At 31.8% G+C, this 17693-nt stretch overlaps 3 protein-coding genes across 3 annotated transcripts; all 3 read left to right on the forward strand.

Annotated features, from left to right (window-relative positions):
• The first annotated feature begins 3188 nt into the window (after positions 1–3188).
• LOC134267149 (clumping factor B-like) lies at positions 3189–4268 on the forward strand. The gene is made up of 2 exons (XM_062749370.1): positions 3189–3702; positions 4134–4268. The coding sequence occupies exons 1-2, from the start codon at positions 3189–3191 to the stop codon at positions 4169–4171; spliced, it is 552 nt and encodes a 183-aa protein (XP_062605354.1). The 3' UTR covers positions 4172–4268.
• Positions 4269–4428: 160 nt separating this feature from the next.
• Positions 4429–7233, forward strand: LOC134267146 (piggyBac transposable element-derived protein 4-like). The gene is made up of 5 exons (XM_062749367.1): positions 4429–4514; positions 4995–5158; positions 5615–5769; positions 5895–6078; positions 6393–7233. Exons 2-5 carry the CDS (start codon positions 5021–5023, stop codon positions 6942–6944), a joined length of 1029 nt encoding a protein of 342 aa, XP_062605351.1. The 5' UTR covers positions 4429–4514; positions 4995–5020; the 3' UTR covers positions 6945–7233.
• Positions 7234–12155: 4922 nt separating this feature from the next.
• Positions 12156–15929, forward strand: LOC134267147 (fibroleukin-like). The gene is made up of 5 exons (XM_062749368.1): positions 12156–12311; positions 13489–13622; positions 13778–13874; positions 14684–14851; positions 15201–15929. Exons 2-5 carry the CDS (start codon positions 13596–13598, stop codon positions 15455–15457), a joined length of 549 nt encoding a protein of 182 aa, XP_062605352.1. The 5' UTR covers positions 12156–12311; positions 13489–13595; the 3' UTR covers positions 15458–15929.
• The last annotated feature ends 1764 nt before the right edge of the window (positions 15930–17693 follow it).

Raw genomic sequence — 17693 nt, forward strand, 5'->3', positions numbered from 1 at the left:
GACTTTTCACAGATAATTAATGTACCCACGAGAATAACAAATGTTTCCTCAACCCTAATTGATCATGTATATACTAACCTACCTGAGAACATATGTGAATCTGTAGTACTACCAATTGCAATCTCTGACCACTATCCTATTTGTTTTACAAGAAAATTACATGATTATGTTAAGAAGTATAAGCACACGGAGATAACATATAGAGACTTCAAGAAGTTTAATGAAATAAACTTTCTCTCAGACCTGGAAAAAGTTAATTTTCAATCCTTAGATTCACTCTCTAATCCTAACGATGCATTAAATAAATTTTATTCACTTTTTAATGCTGTACTAGACAAACATGCAAAAATAAAATCTAAAAGAGTGAAGTATGATGCAAGACCAAAATGGTTAACCAAAGATATTCTTGAAGCACAGCACAAGCGCATTAACTTTCATAAAAATAAGGACTACTGAAAACTACAGATTATGGCGAAATAAAGCAACATCACTAATTGAAAATGCAAAAATTAATTATTATAACTCATTTTTAGAGCAAAACAAAAATCCACGCCAGATGTGGGATGCATTAAACATATTAGCTTCTACTCCCAAAAAACTATAGTCGGACGGCACTTGAACAAAATAATAATGTAACAAAGATACACAAGAAATTGCAGAGATATTTAATTCCCATTTCTCAAATGTCTCTGCTAAACTCCTTGATGAAGTAAATAAAGAAGAGTGTGATTTCGATTGCCTTTTAAATTATGTAGTCTAAATTGGGATTAGAAATGTTTTGTATCCCGCTTATTAGCCCTGACGAAGTGCTTTCCTTACTAAACAAACTGGATGTTAATAAATCATAAGGTGTAGATATCATCAGTCCACGTTTATTCAAACTTACTGCACAAATAACACATAGACCTATAACCCATATAATAAATACTAGTATTACTACAGGTATTTTCCCGAAAAGTTTTAAACTTGCCAAAGTTACACCAATTTATAAGAAGGGAAACAAGCTAGATCGAAATAACTACAGACCAATTTCTATTTTACCCACATTATCAAAAATTATAGGAAAACATGTGACAACGAATATGACTTTAATCGATTACTATTTTACCTAAATAGACTTGAAATAAAAAAAAAATCTTTTAATAGATTCTCAATCAGGTTTCAGAGAATTGCATTCCTGTCAAACAGCCGTAAGGCTTACAAAAATTACAGATTAATGATTATATGAAATGGACCAAAGTAAACTTGTTGGTACTGTCTTTCTCGACTTCAGTAGGACATTTGACTTAGTAAATCATGAAATTCTTCTTAAAAAGCTACAATGTTATAATTTTGATGAAATAACTTTGCATTGGTTTAGATCATATTTAAGTGACTGATTTCAAAGTGTCCATCTGTCTAACAAAGAATCATCTTATCAGCAAGTCACAGCGGGAGTTTGACACAGAGGTCTATACTTGGTCCTCTTCTGTTTTTATTGTACATTAATGATCTTCCATTTTATATCAAAAATTCAAACAAAGTTTTGTTTGCCAATGATGCCACTTTACATGCTTCCGGCAAAGATTCCCTAAAGAAATCTATAGTACATTCATTATCAATGGATATTGCTTGTATAGAAAAATGGTGCACTCAAAATCAAATGATACTTAATGCCTCAAAAACTAAATGTATTTTAACAGGTACACATCAGAAGAGATCAAAATTCTTAAACCATGATTTTCCTTTATACGGTTCGAACCAGAAATTAGACAATGTATCATATGAAAAAATATTGGGGTATATTAGATAATTCTTTACAATACAATGTACATATCGACCATGTGTGTAAAACTCTGTCACGTAAAATTTCTTGACTCCGTAGAATTAAAAAAAAATATCTGCCTCTTGAAACACGTAAATTGTTTTATAATGCATACATCATGCCTACCATTGACTACTGCCTAACAATTTGGGGAAATACGTCCAGATCAAATCTTGACAGAGTTAATAAACATCAAAAACGTGCTGCAAGGTATATTTTAGATGCTCCCCTGATGCACCCTCAAGACCTCTTTTTGATAAACTTGATTGTCTTACTGTTTATGAACAGCTTACTGTAAATAAATATGTAGTGTTATATAAATCCGTCTTTAATTATTGTCCTACTTACATGTATTTGCATGAAATGTTTCAATTTCAAATTAATAACCAATATACTCTTCGATCTGAATCCAATGTTGATTTGTGTGTGCCAATCCATAAATGTAAACTTTTTGAAAATTCATTCCAGTTCTCTGGCGCCATATTATGGAAAGCTTTACCGGTGCACATAAAAATGTCACCAACTCTTAATGCTTTCAAGAGACAAGTAAAACATTATGCAAAACACTGTGAGAATAATTTGTGATTCATGTTTAATTGTATTTGTATATTTATGTTATATTTATACTATGTCTGTATGTGTATAACTATGTATCTTTATATTGTTAATTGTCAGAAGGCCCTGGGGAAGAATAGTGCTTGCACTAATCAGGTTACCTTCTTTAACCCCTTCCATGGCATATACGGTTTTCTACGCCTCTGGCGTGAAAAACGTGTCGATTGTAAACAAATATTCAGAACTTCTTTAATACTGCAAATATTGAAATAATTTTTGTATCATTAGAAAGAGGGAACAATTGCAAAGAAAGTTTGTTGTAAATTTTTTTTAATTTGATTTACCAGTTTTTTGGTATTGTGAGTTAAAAAACGTGTATTATTCAAGCGATATTTGCCGCGATCGAAATCCACGCGGTACAAACACTTGTCAATTTTTCGTAGCAAAACACGTTTAAACAACTTCAGAAAATATCAAAACCAATTAGTTTATTCAATTAGATGTGTTAGGAACTAATTATCTAATTAAAATATAAATACGCGTGTTAGATAATGATAAAAAAATGTTTTTAGTTGACCAATTCAAAAAATATTTTTGAGAGTTACGTTCGTACGTATTACGATATATGGATATAAAAATGTTTGAATTTCCCTGGAAGAGAAAAAACGAGTAAAAAATTGTTAAAATACATAACCACATATCCACTTTTACAATAAAGTAGATGGTTTTGTTGTTTTGATAAAAAAAGAAAACATGCGAAAATATTATGAAAATCTGTCGGGATCGTCTCTGCGTATATTTGGCAACATTCGTAACACGTGTAAACAATATGGCTTCTTGCGACATTTCTTCATCCCCAGAATCGTCAGATATAGATACAGACGAAGAATTTGGCGACGATTCATCCGAATCTGGATCAGATTTTGATCAGGATGATTCAGACAGCGACCATTCCTTTGGAAGTGAGACAGACAGCGATAACAACCAGGACACAGATTCGACATTATTTGACCTTGACAGCCAGGCAAGCGACATTAGAGATTCTGACTTCTGGACTGATGTTGTGGAAGACTTTGATGTTCCAGACTTCATCGATACTTCAGGTTCCACTCATCAGCTCTCTTCGGATGCAAATCCTCTGTTATATTTCCTGCTCTTGTTTCCCTTGAGTCTGGTACAGGTACTTGTGGACAACACCAATTCGTATGCTGCTCAGAGTGGAGCCCAGGGTTGGACGGATACCACTATCGACGAGATGAAGGCATTCCTCGGATTACAAATTCTGATGGGGATTATTCAGCTTCCCAGATACACTATGTATTGGTCATCTGATAAGTTTATCGGTAAGTGATAAAATTTGCACCTATATTGTTTTGTTTCTTTAGATTACTTTCTGTTTACAATAATCAGATAATGTTCATGTTACAATTTGAAAAAAAAAATATTGTCAGTCATTTCCTTTGAAAAGTACATTAAATTTTATTATATTTACAACAGACACTGATCCATTTTTCCTTGATAAAAATTAAAAATAAAGAAATAATATTACATGTAATGAACTTATGTTAAGTTCATAATTGTTGTGTCTTACATTGTCTGGAAACCTTCATGACTACAATGTTTACTTTTTTGTCTTTGTTTTGTGTGTGTAACAAAGATATAAACATAATGTATTGTACATTTTTGTTTTTGTCTATAAATTGCACACCCATTCAATTTGTTTCATTTGTATTAAATTTATGTTTGTATTTCTATTCAAACAATATATATGTAGATGTTGAGCTGACCAATGTCTTCAAACCTTTACCATGAAACAACTCGGATCATAAACTTTTCTAAATATTGAGGAATATGTTGAATATAAAATGAAAATACTTTACACCTGCTTAGTGCTCTTCTGGAATTGGCAGTGTAAGTCATTTAAAATTGTTTCTTTATTTCTTATCTCATTTTCTAGAGGTAAAATCCATTCATTGTTGAATTTATTTTTTAAAATTGACATTGATCATGTTGATAAGTGAAATTTACAATCATATGCAGGTAACATTGGTTTTCAAGAAAAACTGAGTTTGAAAAGATTTGAAAAGCTCACTCGGTATTTCCATCTAAGTGATAATACTACTCAGGGAGCCAGAGGAACACCTGAATTTGACAGGTATGCAATTTATAATTCTGTATTTTAATAGTTAATCAATATAAATATTCTAGAAATTATTCAACAGTGATCTTAAATTAATTATAACTAATATTAGTTACAGAAAACTAATAATCAGTTATGAAATTGACACTGATTTACATCACTTTAGTTTAGTGTCTTCATTTTGTTTTATAGATTTATATTTACATTTGCTAATGTCTTTCCTTATATGACAATATAAATAATTTTGACATTCAATTTTCAATGACATGCAGTTGGGCAAACCGCAGGAGACTATTAGAAAGTCTTGACTGTGACGTCATAATGACGACGTAGTAACGTTATGTTGCATTTCTATAACAATGTCAAACTAGCGCCTATTTTTCCTTGTAACACGAATAAAAGTAAAATATAAATATAAGAAATAAAATATCATTTTTTAGAGTTTCATTGGGATGTGACATAAAGTCAGTACGTGATCACATTTCTTTTCAACAGATTACACAAAATAAGACCTGTACTTGATGAGACGAGAAGGACATCTCCGGAGTCAGATGAATCCACCTAAGCAACAGGCTATTGACGAGGGCATGGTTAAGTACAAAGGGAGATTTTTTGCAAGACAATACATGCCGAATAAACCGGTCAAGAGAGGTTTTAAGGTTTGTATCAATGAAATGCCTATTTGCATTCAATAAATCGATATTGTGATACACAAAATAATGTAATTATTTAAAAATTATTAATTACATATTTAAAAAAACACTAAGGAAGCATTAAGATTTTTTTTATATGATGATGAGGTGGATCAGGGAATGGATGAGAAGGACAGGTACCGTATATACTCGCCTACAAGTCGGTCCGCCTATAAGTTGGTTGTATTTAATAAGCTTATATATCAGAGGGACTGACCTCATATAATACCATTCATTTTATAGCTAGCCTACAAGTCGGACATAGAGTTTTGGACCATAGATTTACTCCCAAAAATCTGACTTATAGGCGATTATATACGGTAATCATCCCCCCAGTAAATGGTCCACCGGCTAATGTATGTCTCTGAAATGCTAGGTGAATAGTTATAAAAAAAATTTGATGCAACAAAATATTTTTTTCAGATATTCATGAGATGTGATGAGGATGGGTATTGCTACGATTATTGGCCATATATGGGAAAACATGACTTTTTTCATGGAAAGTCACTAGGAGAAAGAGTCGTCAAACACTTGTGTAGACCATTGAAATACAAAGGCCATCATGTGTTCTTTGACAGGTTGGTGTTTAACAACTTAAAATGACTTCAACATTATACAACAAGACTGAGTGATAAAAGATTCATTATCAAAATAATTTCATATTTTCCAATGTCTAATATTTTTATACGTTATATAATATCAGGTTCTTTACATCCATTTCCTTGGTGCGAACCTTGCTTCAGAATGGGATTTTTAGTTGTGGGACAATAAAGAACGACTCAGAAGGATTTCCGCCAGAGTTAAGAAATCCAGATTTAAGGAGAGGGGAGACATTACAGATGCAGCACGACCAATTGCTTGCCACTGCTTGGAAAGATAAGAAAACGGTATTACTACATATTCATTGTCTTCATACAGACATGTACTATGTTTCAAAATTTAATAAAAATAGCAACATTTATCACAATTACACTTCTACCTGCAATCATTAAACTTTCAACTAAAGAGTTAAGGAGGACATAAAGGTCTATCTGATTAATGATATTCCTGTGCAATTTTTTCTGTATATCTTTGTTAAAAGTCTCATAGTACAAATATAGTTTCAGTGCTTATCTTAAAATCCCAAAGAAGTAAATATATCTATATGTAGCGTAAGTTTAATTTCCAGTTAGGCCTATATCTCTATGTAATTTTATGTTAGGTACATATTTTGAGCACTAATTGTAGTCCGTTTGGAGATGGCCCAGTTGTCCGTCGAACTCGGGGTGGAAATTTTGTTGAGGTTATGTGTCCTCCACCAGTATCTTCCTATCAACGTTATATGAGTGGAGTCGACAGATGCATGCAACACAGCGCAAAGAATCCTGTTGGCAGACCATCCAAAAAATACTGGAAGTTTTTCTTCAACTTTATCATGGAAGTTTGCCTTATAAATGCATTTGAGATTTTTTCCAGAACACCTGGTAAGGATCTTCCTGCCAAAACAAGGTTTGACCTGCTGGATTTCAGGATGGAGGTGGCTCAGCAACTTATTGGAGGCTTCAGAGGAAGAAAGCGGGGCCATCATTTACAGGGTATTCTTGACCCCCCTCATGTTTTTTGCCATCTGGATCGCCTAAAGTCAACATGCAAATGGTGTACCAAACACGGAGAAAAGAAAAGAAAGGAGACAGTTTATGGTTGTAAAGGGTGTAACAAACACTTGTGCAGTGAACGATGTTTCAGGGAATTTCATTCTGATGTTAATCTCTAAGATCAATTTGTTACGTAAGTCACATAATCATGCTTGGAAAATTTGTATGAGATGCCACTTGCAGGAATACATAAAACATAGGATTACTGTACATTACAATGACTCAAAGATCAAGGTTAATATTCCTTAATTTTACGCATTATATTTTAAAATTTGAATACCGTGTATAGAGGCATATCAAATCTTCTAAATGTTATTTTGGAAGCTAAGATTTTATTTTGTAAATCTCCTTAAGTTTGTAAGTTAAGAATGATGGTGTCTACTCATAGAGGAAATTTTTTTTCAATTATGCAACAATGTGCTATGTCATAGATCAAAGTTCAACTTCATTCAAATTTGAAAAGTCTATGAATTATTAAAGTTCAAAGTCTTTGATTTTTTCTATTCTTTTTTTGTCAAGAGCCATATATAACATCTAAGTTTCTGCTTGTGTAATTTTATCTTTATATTTACTTGAAAGTATTTACCACTTGTTAACAATTATGATCATTCCTACCAGGGTAAAAAAGTGTGATTAAAAACTAGAATTGTTCGAGAAACAAATACAGGTATAATTCATACCTGCACGACAATATTGGAAAAAAACTTTAGAATTTGTTATTGTGAAGAAAATAGTTGTTGACTGGTCAGGGGCAAACATTCTATCAAACCAAAAATCACCAGAAGTAATTTACTCTTCAGAGGATAACAGTGAACAAAAATTGTTGTACGAAAAGCAACAATGTAATTAAAATCAGACTTCTTAGATCTGCACCGTATATTTTTTGTTGAGCAAAGGGTTTTCAAAATCTTGAATGGTTAATAATTTAATTTCACTTGTATCAGGCTATTTCATAGGTTGAATCATTCAGAGGAACATATAATATTTTGGATAACATAACTTGCCTACGTCACAATGAGTTACGTCAAAAACGTATTACTTCGCTTGACGTTACTTTTAAAATAATGCTCAATTTGAAACCATATTCTGGAGGAAAAAAATTGTCTAATTGTCTATACTGAAATTAAATTATAAGGAATGAAGCTAATTTCAACTTATATTATACGATATAACAAAACTTGGGGCAGTTTACGCTTTTTAATAAACTGCCCCAAGTTATGTTATATCGTATAACATAAGTTGAAATTAACTTCATTCCTTAAATATCTTTATATATTTTGAATAGTTTGACCTTTGACCTTTTGACCTCCATCTCAAAAGGGGTCATCATGTACTTACTAAGGGGTACCAGTCATGAGTGTACATGTACTAAGTTTTGTTGTCTGTCAAACAAAGGATTTTTCAGACATGGAATGAGTAATACTTGGTCTATGATTGCGAGAGATAGCTGTTAAGCAACGTTATTCTTCCTTTTCACTACTGGAGCATAAAATATTGAAATCCTGTATTTACTCCCTAAAGTGCTTAAAATTTTATTAAAACTTTGGGTAAACAATATGCTGCTATGTCTCAACATCAAAATATACTTACTTTAAATACTTTAATGAACTAAAAAAGTTAATATATAACTAATTGAAGGTTAAATAGAGATTTCTCAATAATTTGGGCATATTTCGTTGCCATGGCAACAGAAAGAATGTTTTCATTATCATTTTCAGAAACCTCACAATACCTACTTTCAGAATATATATACATTGGTATGTACAAAAATTACAAGAAATACCCGAAAAAATGCATTAAAATCTTGATATCATTTCTCTAAAAATGCTAAAAATCTTTGCCATGGAAGGGGTTAAATAAAGTATTATTATTATTATTATTATTATTAATGTTTCGTACAAATGATTCCTGCAGATCGCACGCCAAATGCGCCCATCTTCTTTGTATGTCGTCGTTGTTGTAAACTTTTCACATTTCATCTTCTTCTCAAGAACCACAGGGCCAATTACAACCAAACTTGCTACAAAGACTTAAGTATCTTTGGGTAAAGGGGATTCCAGTTTGTTCAAATAAAGGGCCACGCCCTTTTCCAAAGTGAAATACTTATGAATTAGAGAAAAATTCATGACATTTTAAAAGAATCTTCTTCTCAAGAACCACTTGGCCAGGAAAGATGAAACTGGAATCATCCTTAGGTAGTGTAGATTCAAGTTTGTTCAAATCATGACCCCCTATATATATAACGCAAATGAACATTGCGAGAAAAATAAGTGACAGAAAAAATGCATTATTTTTGTATTTTACGTTAACGTAACTGGGTTATAGTTTTTCGTTATGAAATAAACCTTTGTGCACTTTGGTGTCCTGAGTAAAATGAATTTGCTCAAAGAAAGAAAACATAAATGTCAATTATAAGCGATTAATTATTGATACATTCCAAAGTGTTTGGTGGAGGAAACTGCAAAACAATGATTGGTACTAAGGCTCAGTACATAGAATGCAATTAATAAGAAATTAATTAAGAAATAGAATTTGTAGAATTTTCATTTATTAAAGACTGTGTTTCTTCATTAGGCATATCTATCAAATAATATTATTTTATGATTTGTTTCAGGGATCAAAGTTTTTAAAAGGTCTCATTTTCTATACTTTCCATAAAAAATCTGCAGCGTACCATAAAAAAGTAGTCAGTTGGGATTTCTTTTTCTAAACACTTTGTTTATAAAATGAATAAGCTATTTGTCTTACATTTGCAAGCAGACAAGATTTTATAGACTATAGAATTGGAATCCAATATTGATAAAGACTAATTGCTAATGAGTGCATATTTTATATTTGAAGAGAAGTAGATGTTTATATCAGAAGCAGTCATTCCCTTTCACAAAACTGTTAAGAAGACACCATGACTGAAGTTAAAGAGCTTTTTTCCAACTCTACATTAACTTTTCCTAAATACTTTTGTTTTATCTCTCTAACTATATAATTAAATATTGATGAAGACTTATTGCACGGGATCAAATGCACAGTAGATGTTCGTATCAAACCCATTCCCTGTTTGGCAACAAAATACAGTTTGGCAAAAAAAAAACAACAACACTATAATAAAAGGGAATTTGTTTATGCTCCAAATTTTTTTATTATTGTCACCAAATGTTTTCAAGATTTGATTAAAACAAAATCTTAAGATAAACTCTTACTTCCCTGAATTTTTTTCTCCATTTGCTATTAAATCTGCGCATAATAACATGAGAGAAAAAATAGATCTTTCTGAGGTATATTATCAATAAAAAAATCATTGCTTCTAGCCATGTCCTTTCCTTTTCTCCAACTTATCTTGAAGTTAAAGGAACCACTTAATCTACTTCACATTTAGCTATTGTATTGCCTAAAGACAATACTAGTATATGTGTGGTAACATCACGACTGCATGGGGATTGACATGAAGTTTCCACTTTAATTACTTCGTTAAATACATGGTCTTTATAATGAAACTAATGAACAAACACAACATACCATTGTGCCGAGTTTTACCGACATATCTTAAGTTAATGATAATGCCATTGTTTTAAATACGTTCTATTTCCACTATTGAAGAGTTATAGTTCTTATAGTGCGCTCATTTGTGAAAAAGTCGGAGAATGTACAAATCTCGCGAGATTTCTGGGACAAACGTAACATAAACATGTAAACAACACGTTGAATGTCAATGAACAAATCCTAACGAAATGCATATGAAATATTTCATTGGTGTGGACTTCATTTAAATCAAGATTAGAGATGACAAGGATATTGATTTACATCTATTGGTGATGGTACATTTAAAATTGATACACATACCTCGGAAATGTCGTATTTTTTATTAATGGACGATAAAGTTAGGGTATTCGCTCTTTCACATATGTCTTATAGTTCTATTCTTTAGTTAGAATGACAAATGCACTTAACATTTAAAATTCGATTGATACTGGCATGTTTTGTATCATCCGCAATGCCATGCTGTCCCAGTCAGACGACCAAATGCGCCTCTAATTCTGAAGAGTTCACTAATGGAAATACAACGTATAAAAGAAAGATCTGACTAAGGTTTATTACATCAATAAATGAGATGCATATATAGGGTGTGATCTTGTGACGTGGGGTGAAAGCTCCTCCGGATTCTTTGGCATATCAACGGAATTGTGTCTTATGCCCAGTTTACATATTTGTTTTATTTTAGTATACATGTAATGAGATCCACTACACTTCGTTTTTTTTTTCAATTACACTTTTTAACAATCATATTATAAACAAAATTCATTTCAAAGATATAGCCGATAGCGAAAACTTCGGCTTGCAATTGTTTGCTGAATTAACAAGCACTGTATGATCAAAACTTAAAGATGGGATCAGATGTCGTGGGGGATTTGGCTTCCGCTTCGTTTTGTCCCACTTCCTCATGTCCTTTGACCCAATTAGACAAATGGAAAAATGTATGGAATATTGAAAACTCGAACTCAATAAGGGTAAGGATGGATGTACAATAGATTAGACAAGGAAAATTGACGATTGAAACGTTGAAAATATCAGAATTTTTTGTTAGTTTGCTATCAATGTCAGTCAAATAAAACCTCTTTAGAAATACGAATGCTTCTAGGGTAATATAATTGTAGAATATAGAATTTGATAGCGATATGATTTGCAAATTTAGGTTTTAACGGGTCTAAAACGTACTAAAGTTTTAATAAATAATTTCATTTTTTGTGAAAAATAAACACATCTTACATAAATACCACTTCATTTCGTTAATTTAGCTCTGAGAATTTGGCCAGTTGACTATTTTGTTTACAAAAAATAATAATTCATTGCCTAAATGACGAAAAAGAAAATACTGTTGTTTTACAGAATTTAATTAGTCTTTTCTTGTAGATCATATCAAGATATCATCATAACCAACTAAAGAATCTACAGCTTTTATATACCCACAAACAAAATCAAAATTGAAGCATTAGCAAAACGTTTAGACAAACTCCCTCTCAAGTTCCCTCTCTCCGAGCATAATTTATAATGATTAACCAATCATCTGTCTTGTTTAGCTACTAACCAATGATTACCACTAATATTCTATAGTGCATAAATTCATAAAAGGCATTTATATTTGTTAGCTGGTATATCACTTTCAGATTCTTATGGAAACGCTGTAGTAATGTTTAACCCACTCTATAATATGAGCCGTTTTTGTGCGATCTTTGTCCTCTTTTGTACGCTGTGTCAAGCTGACAATATTTCTCTGCAATATAAAGCAAAGCTGGAGTTTGATAATAAAAAGTCAGATAACGAACTGATAGGAGAATATAACGCAGGGTCTCTGTGTTTATGTTCTACTTTGTGTAAAAATGATTGCGGTTTTTATGGATACAATCCTTTATTAAAGAAATGCCGTCTTCACAAGAAGGTCTTTAACACTGGAGTTTCTGATGAAGTCGGTTGGAAATACTATTCTTATAGTGGTATGTATTGTCGCTTAGGGGTAATAAGGAAGCATACAAAATATTCTATCTTGCATACATCAGTGTTATATTATGACATCATAGTAGGAGAGATGACGTCAATTTTAGAACACAAGTTTTCCTAATTTTGGTATTCAGAGATGTAATTTAACTTTAGTACAAAAAAAGAATCGTGTAAATATTAACATAAATAAAATGTCCTTATTTTGTTATGCTGTATCTGTAATTAAGAAATAAGATATAATTTTTAGAGTTTCATTGGGGTATGACATGAAGTCGGTCACGTGATCAAATTCTATAACGCCCGAAGGGCGTTATAGTAGATTTGATCACGTACCGACTTCATGTCATACCCCAATGCAACTCTAAAAATGATATTTTATTTCTTATATTTATATTTTACGTTTTCATTCATTTTACAAACAAATATAAGCATTATTTGGATTTAGATTTTGAAATGCAGCGTAACGTTGCTATGCGTTATGTGACGTCACAGTCGGAACTTTCCAAATTGCACGTGCAGTTTGTTTTCCATACGCAAGAAAGTCTGATCATGTGACCGACTGCATGTCATCGAAAATTGAATTTCATTTTTTTTAGTATTGTCATATAAGGAAAGACATTGGCAAATGTAAATATTTTTGATTAAAATCTACCATCGATGACGTCATATGTGTACATGTATATGCTATGCTTGGTTAGGACGCCATGTACAAAAACTATACGATACGTGAAATAGAGTGTAAAAACAAAATTATCATAAAAATGTTGTGAAATTCAGCTCATATTTTGTATTGTTTAAAGGATATTGAGATTGAGTACTGTTTGTTACTAGTATCTCCACATCCTTCTTTCATTCTCTGTGGATGAATGTCTCTCTTTTTTCACAAATATTCTGATGAAACCGAGTGGAGATGATATTCTTATAACGGTAATGTCACTGTTAGAATGTCTCTCTCCATACATTTATTCAACTAAGATATATATATATATATATATATATATATATATATATATATATATATATATATATATATATATATATATATATATATATATATATATATATATATATATAAGATAAAACCGCACACTTAGTTGGATTAAAAAGTAACATCTTACCAAAAACCATTGAAGTCCTATATTTATTTTTTTTAATCTTTTTTTTTTTACATAGGTATAAATACAGATTGCAAGGGCCATTTTCTACATGGACAGACACAGTCCGGAGTCTACACCATAAATCCATTTCGTAACGAAACCAATATCACCGTGTACTGCGACATGGAAACCGAGGGCGGAGGTTGGACTGTAAGATATTTCGCTCTTTTCTTTTTATTTCTCTGTTTATCTCTCTTTTTCTTTCTCTCTCTCTCATTACTTAATGAATTGAAAAGCAATTAAAACAAATAAAACCGAATATAAAAAAAGCAAATTACATATTTCTTTCCGATGACAACCTATAGGCAATACAGAAACGGGGGAGTGGATCTGAGAGTTTCAATAGATCGTGGGTGGACTACCAGAATGGTTTTGGAGAGGCTAACGACTCTTATTGGATTGGTGAGTAATTGTTTATTGTCCCCCGCTTTCACTGAAAGTGGGGAATATTAATTTGGGTCTCTCTGTCCGTCCTTTCGTCCTTCTGTCTGTTTGTACAAAAGGCTTTTAATTGTTTCTAAACGATATCTCAAGAAAACTTTGAGCTTTTGCAATGAAATTTCGCGTCTCAACTTCCTATGCCCATCAGAATAATCCTATATTGATTTTAGGTCAAGGTAATAGATTCTTAAATTCTCTCTGTTATAACACTTTCTTTTCCGCGCTATATCTCAGAATCCTTTGAACTTTTGCACTGAAATATTACATGACAATGTCCTGTGGCAAAAGGACCCAGATTGATTTTGAGGTCAAAACATCGAAGTTAAAGGTCGTTTATTTAGGCATTCTCTCTGTGTGTAACACTATCGATTTCGGGCAATATTTCAAGAAATAAGATTTTGAGTTTTTGCAATGAAATTTCATACCAAAACTCCTAAGGCCTCTCTCGGATTTCAGACGATCCTATTTTGTAAATAATGGCAGCGTTAACATTTGCTGAATTTCTAAGGGATTTCAATTTTATCTCATACTTAAACTAATTTTATGTAACACATAATTGTACATATCAAGGTATCTAATCCCCTATGAATCAGTAACCAAACATATCAATGATCTTGTTATAATTCATCTTTCAAAAACAACATACATTAAGCCAGTGAATGTTTGATAGTAATACACCAAGGATATATATAAAAATGCAAAAAATACCTACAACATACACCTACGGCATACACATATATACTCTCTCATATATTTATTATCTTTTGAAGGAAATGATTTGATTCATGAATTGACCAAAGGAAATGACTCGTCCCTGTACATCTCCATTTCATTACAAAATGGCAACACTTTTTATGAACGCTATCAACTATTCTCCATTGCTGATGAGACAGATGACTACAGACTCCTACTCGGGGGACCAGCCAATGGGACCCTGGGTAAGTACTAGTAAATGGTAGAGTACCAATGCAAAGGAGAGAGAGAGAGAGAGAAAGAGAGAGAGAGAGAGAGAGTTAGTATAAATTAATGACAACAAAGAAGGCAAGAGAGAGGTTTCTATTTTAATGGGAAATACAACTATCTAACATAAATATTAGATAGTTTTTAACAGCACAAAATGAAAGGGGAGAATTATCTACATGATATACTTGAGGTCATTTCGAGTAATGTTTGAAAGACTTTTTAACGTGTGCATTATTCATTTAAATCACTGTAAACAAGTATTATTAATGAAGAGACTTGATATGAATTGAATTTTCTGTCGATTTTGTTTCTTTGAATATTAAGGTGACAGCATGTTGAACCCTAATTTCCAAGGCAAGGATCTGTCAGGAATGCCATTCAGTGCTCCAGACAGGGATAACGATAAATGGGGCGGAGGTAGCTGTGCTGCTTATCGTGAGGGAGGCTGGTGGTTTAATAATTGCCACTGGGCCTTCCTTAACGGACCCTGGGCCCCAGCTTACTGGCACAATCTGTGGTATCCAACTGTCAGGAACGGGGACTCTGTAACAGAGATCAAAATGTTAATCAAGCGTCACTAAGAAAACACATGTCATTCTTTATATAAATTGTACATTTTTGTAGATCATTTTTATTGCTAAATTAAGGCTACGCAACAGGAGGGAACCTCAATTTCACATTGAAATGTAAAGTAAAAATCTTTGAAAGTCTTTTTTTCACGAATTACTTGGGCCGAAGACTGAAACTTACATGGAAGGTGGTGTTGAATCTACAATTTCAAAATCAAATCCATGCGTGGGGTGTAATTGTGCCACAATAGGTATCACATAAAAGAAATATGTTTAAAAATAGCATGACCAAAATAACTCGGGTTACCGATATGGCACATGGGCCTCCTGTTGATAATTTTATGTGTGATTTCTTTAATTATATGATATAGCAGGTGTTTGGTTAACTAGAGATACTCCCTTTTGTCGTTGATGTTTTTTCTTAATGTATATTCTTTTCAAATGCTGATAAACAAAGAAAATGAAATGTGCGAATAATTTGTTTCCGAATAAAATTGGCTAGCTTGATGTGTTTAAATGTGTTTTTTTAAATGATTTATTTATTTTATTATATACCTTATCTGTATCGCTGAATTCATATCACCACTCTTTGAAACTGATGACGTAGTATGCAGAAATATGACGTTATTTTTCTTGGACGTTAAAAGTCCATTGTTATTATGCTTTGTTTAATGAATTAGTATTATACAATTGATCTCTAAAAGTTTATTTAAGAAAAAAAATTATATTTTGAAGATTCATGGGGTTATGAACTACGACGCTTCACGTCGTAATATATTTCATGAAGCACGTTAGCGTATACACTGAGAGCAAAATAAAATCTTCAACTATGTGGAGTAGCAAATTAACATATATTCAAATATTTGTACCTATCCTCAAATAATTGTACCTATCTTCAACTGAATTGTACATATCTTCAAATGAATTGCACCTATCTTTAAATCAACTGTACATATCTTTAAATGAATTAGAGATGGATACCGGTACAATTCAATTATATCTATCTTTAATTCATTTGAAGATAGGTACAATTAATTTGAAGATAAGTACAAATGCAAGGAATTGAAGATAGGTATAATTGATTTAAAGATAGGTACAATTGAATTGAACCTATCTTAAATTACTAAGATATAGGCAATAACAACTACTTCCTTTAACATACGTAGTTTCCGATACCTAACAACTGGCGCGAAATTTTTTCGGAATCTTCATCTGTCTGCAATACATGTACAAGATAAACTTACATGATATGTATGTTTTTATAAGTATATGGGGCTTTTTGTACATTTTCTATTAATCTTTATTTCTTCTTTCATTCCTTATGTCGTCGCTCTGTAGGTTCTGTGCGTTTCCCTCCATACTCAATATTGTCTCCAAGGGAGCGTTCATTATTTACAACAACATAAAACGAATTGAATCTAGGAATAATTGAATTGTACCTATCTTCAACTCCTTTGTGGATATGTCTTAATTGAATTTATCTTCAAATCAATTTTACCTATCTTTAAATCAATTATACCTATCTTCAAGTCAATTAGAGATAGGTATAATTCAATTGACCATATCTTTAATTAAATTGAAAATAGTGTAATTCCATTAAAGATAGGTATAATTTTTTGTGCCTATGTATAATTATTTAAAGATGAGTATAATTATTTATACCTAAGTATAATTGAATTTATCTTCAAATCAATTATACCTATCTTTAAATCAGTTAGAGATAGGTATGATTCAATTGACCATATCTTTAATTAAATTGAAAATAGTGTTATTCCACTAAAGATAGGTATAATTTATTTGTGCCTATGTATAATTATTTAGAGATAAGTATAATTATTTATACCTATCTTCAATCCAATTGTATCTATCTTTAATTCACTTGTACTAACTTATATCTTTAATTCATTTGAAGATAGGTACAATTATTTGAAGATAGTTGCAATTATTTGAAGATAGGTACAAATATTTGAATGTATGTTAATTTGGCGTTCCATACAACTATGTTGCACGAAAACGTGAATATACACATTCTAACTGGTACAATGCATGTTTTATGCAAAATAATTTTCAACAAAGTTAACAGAGAAATTTACAAGTGATGCATTGTGGGTCAAGAGTTACTGAGGAACAAAAATCTGACGAATGAATGTGCAGCAGTCTGAATGTTAATATTCTCTACGCTCAGGCGTTGCTTTAAGAGCTCGAAGTTACGCTCGCTGCCCTAGCTCGCTATAATTTTTGATATCCA

This window comes from Saccostrea cucullata, unplaced genomic scaffold (genome assembly GCF_032062105.1).
Source record: "Saccostrea cucullata isolate Sc308-1 unplaced genomic scaffold, CSIRO_AGI_Scuc_v1 ctg886, whole genome shotgun sequence".
NCBI classification, from domain to species: domain Eukaryota; kingdom Metazoa; phylum Mollusca; class Bivalvia; order Ostreida; family Ostreidae; genus Saccostrea; species Saccostrea cuccullata.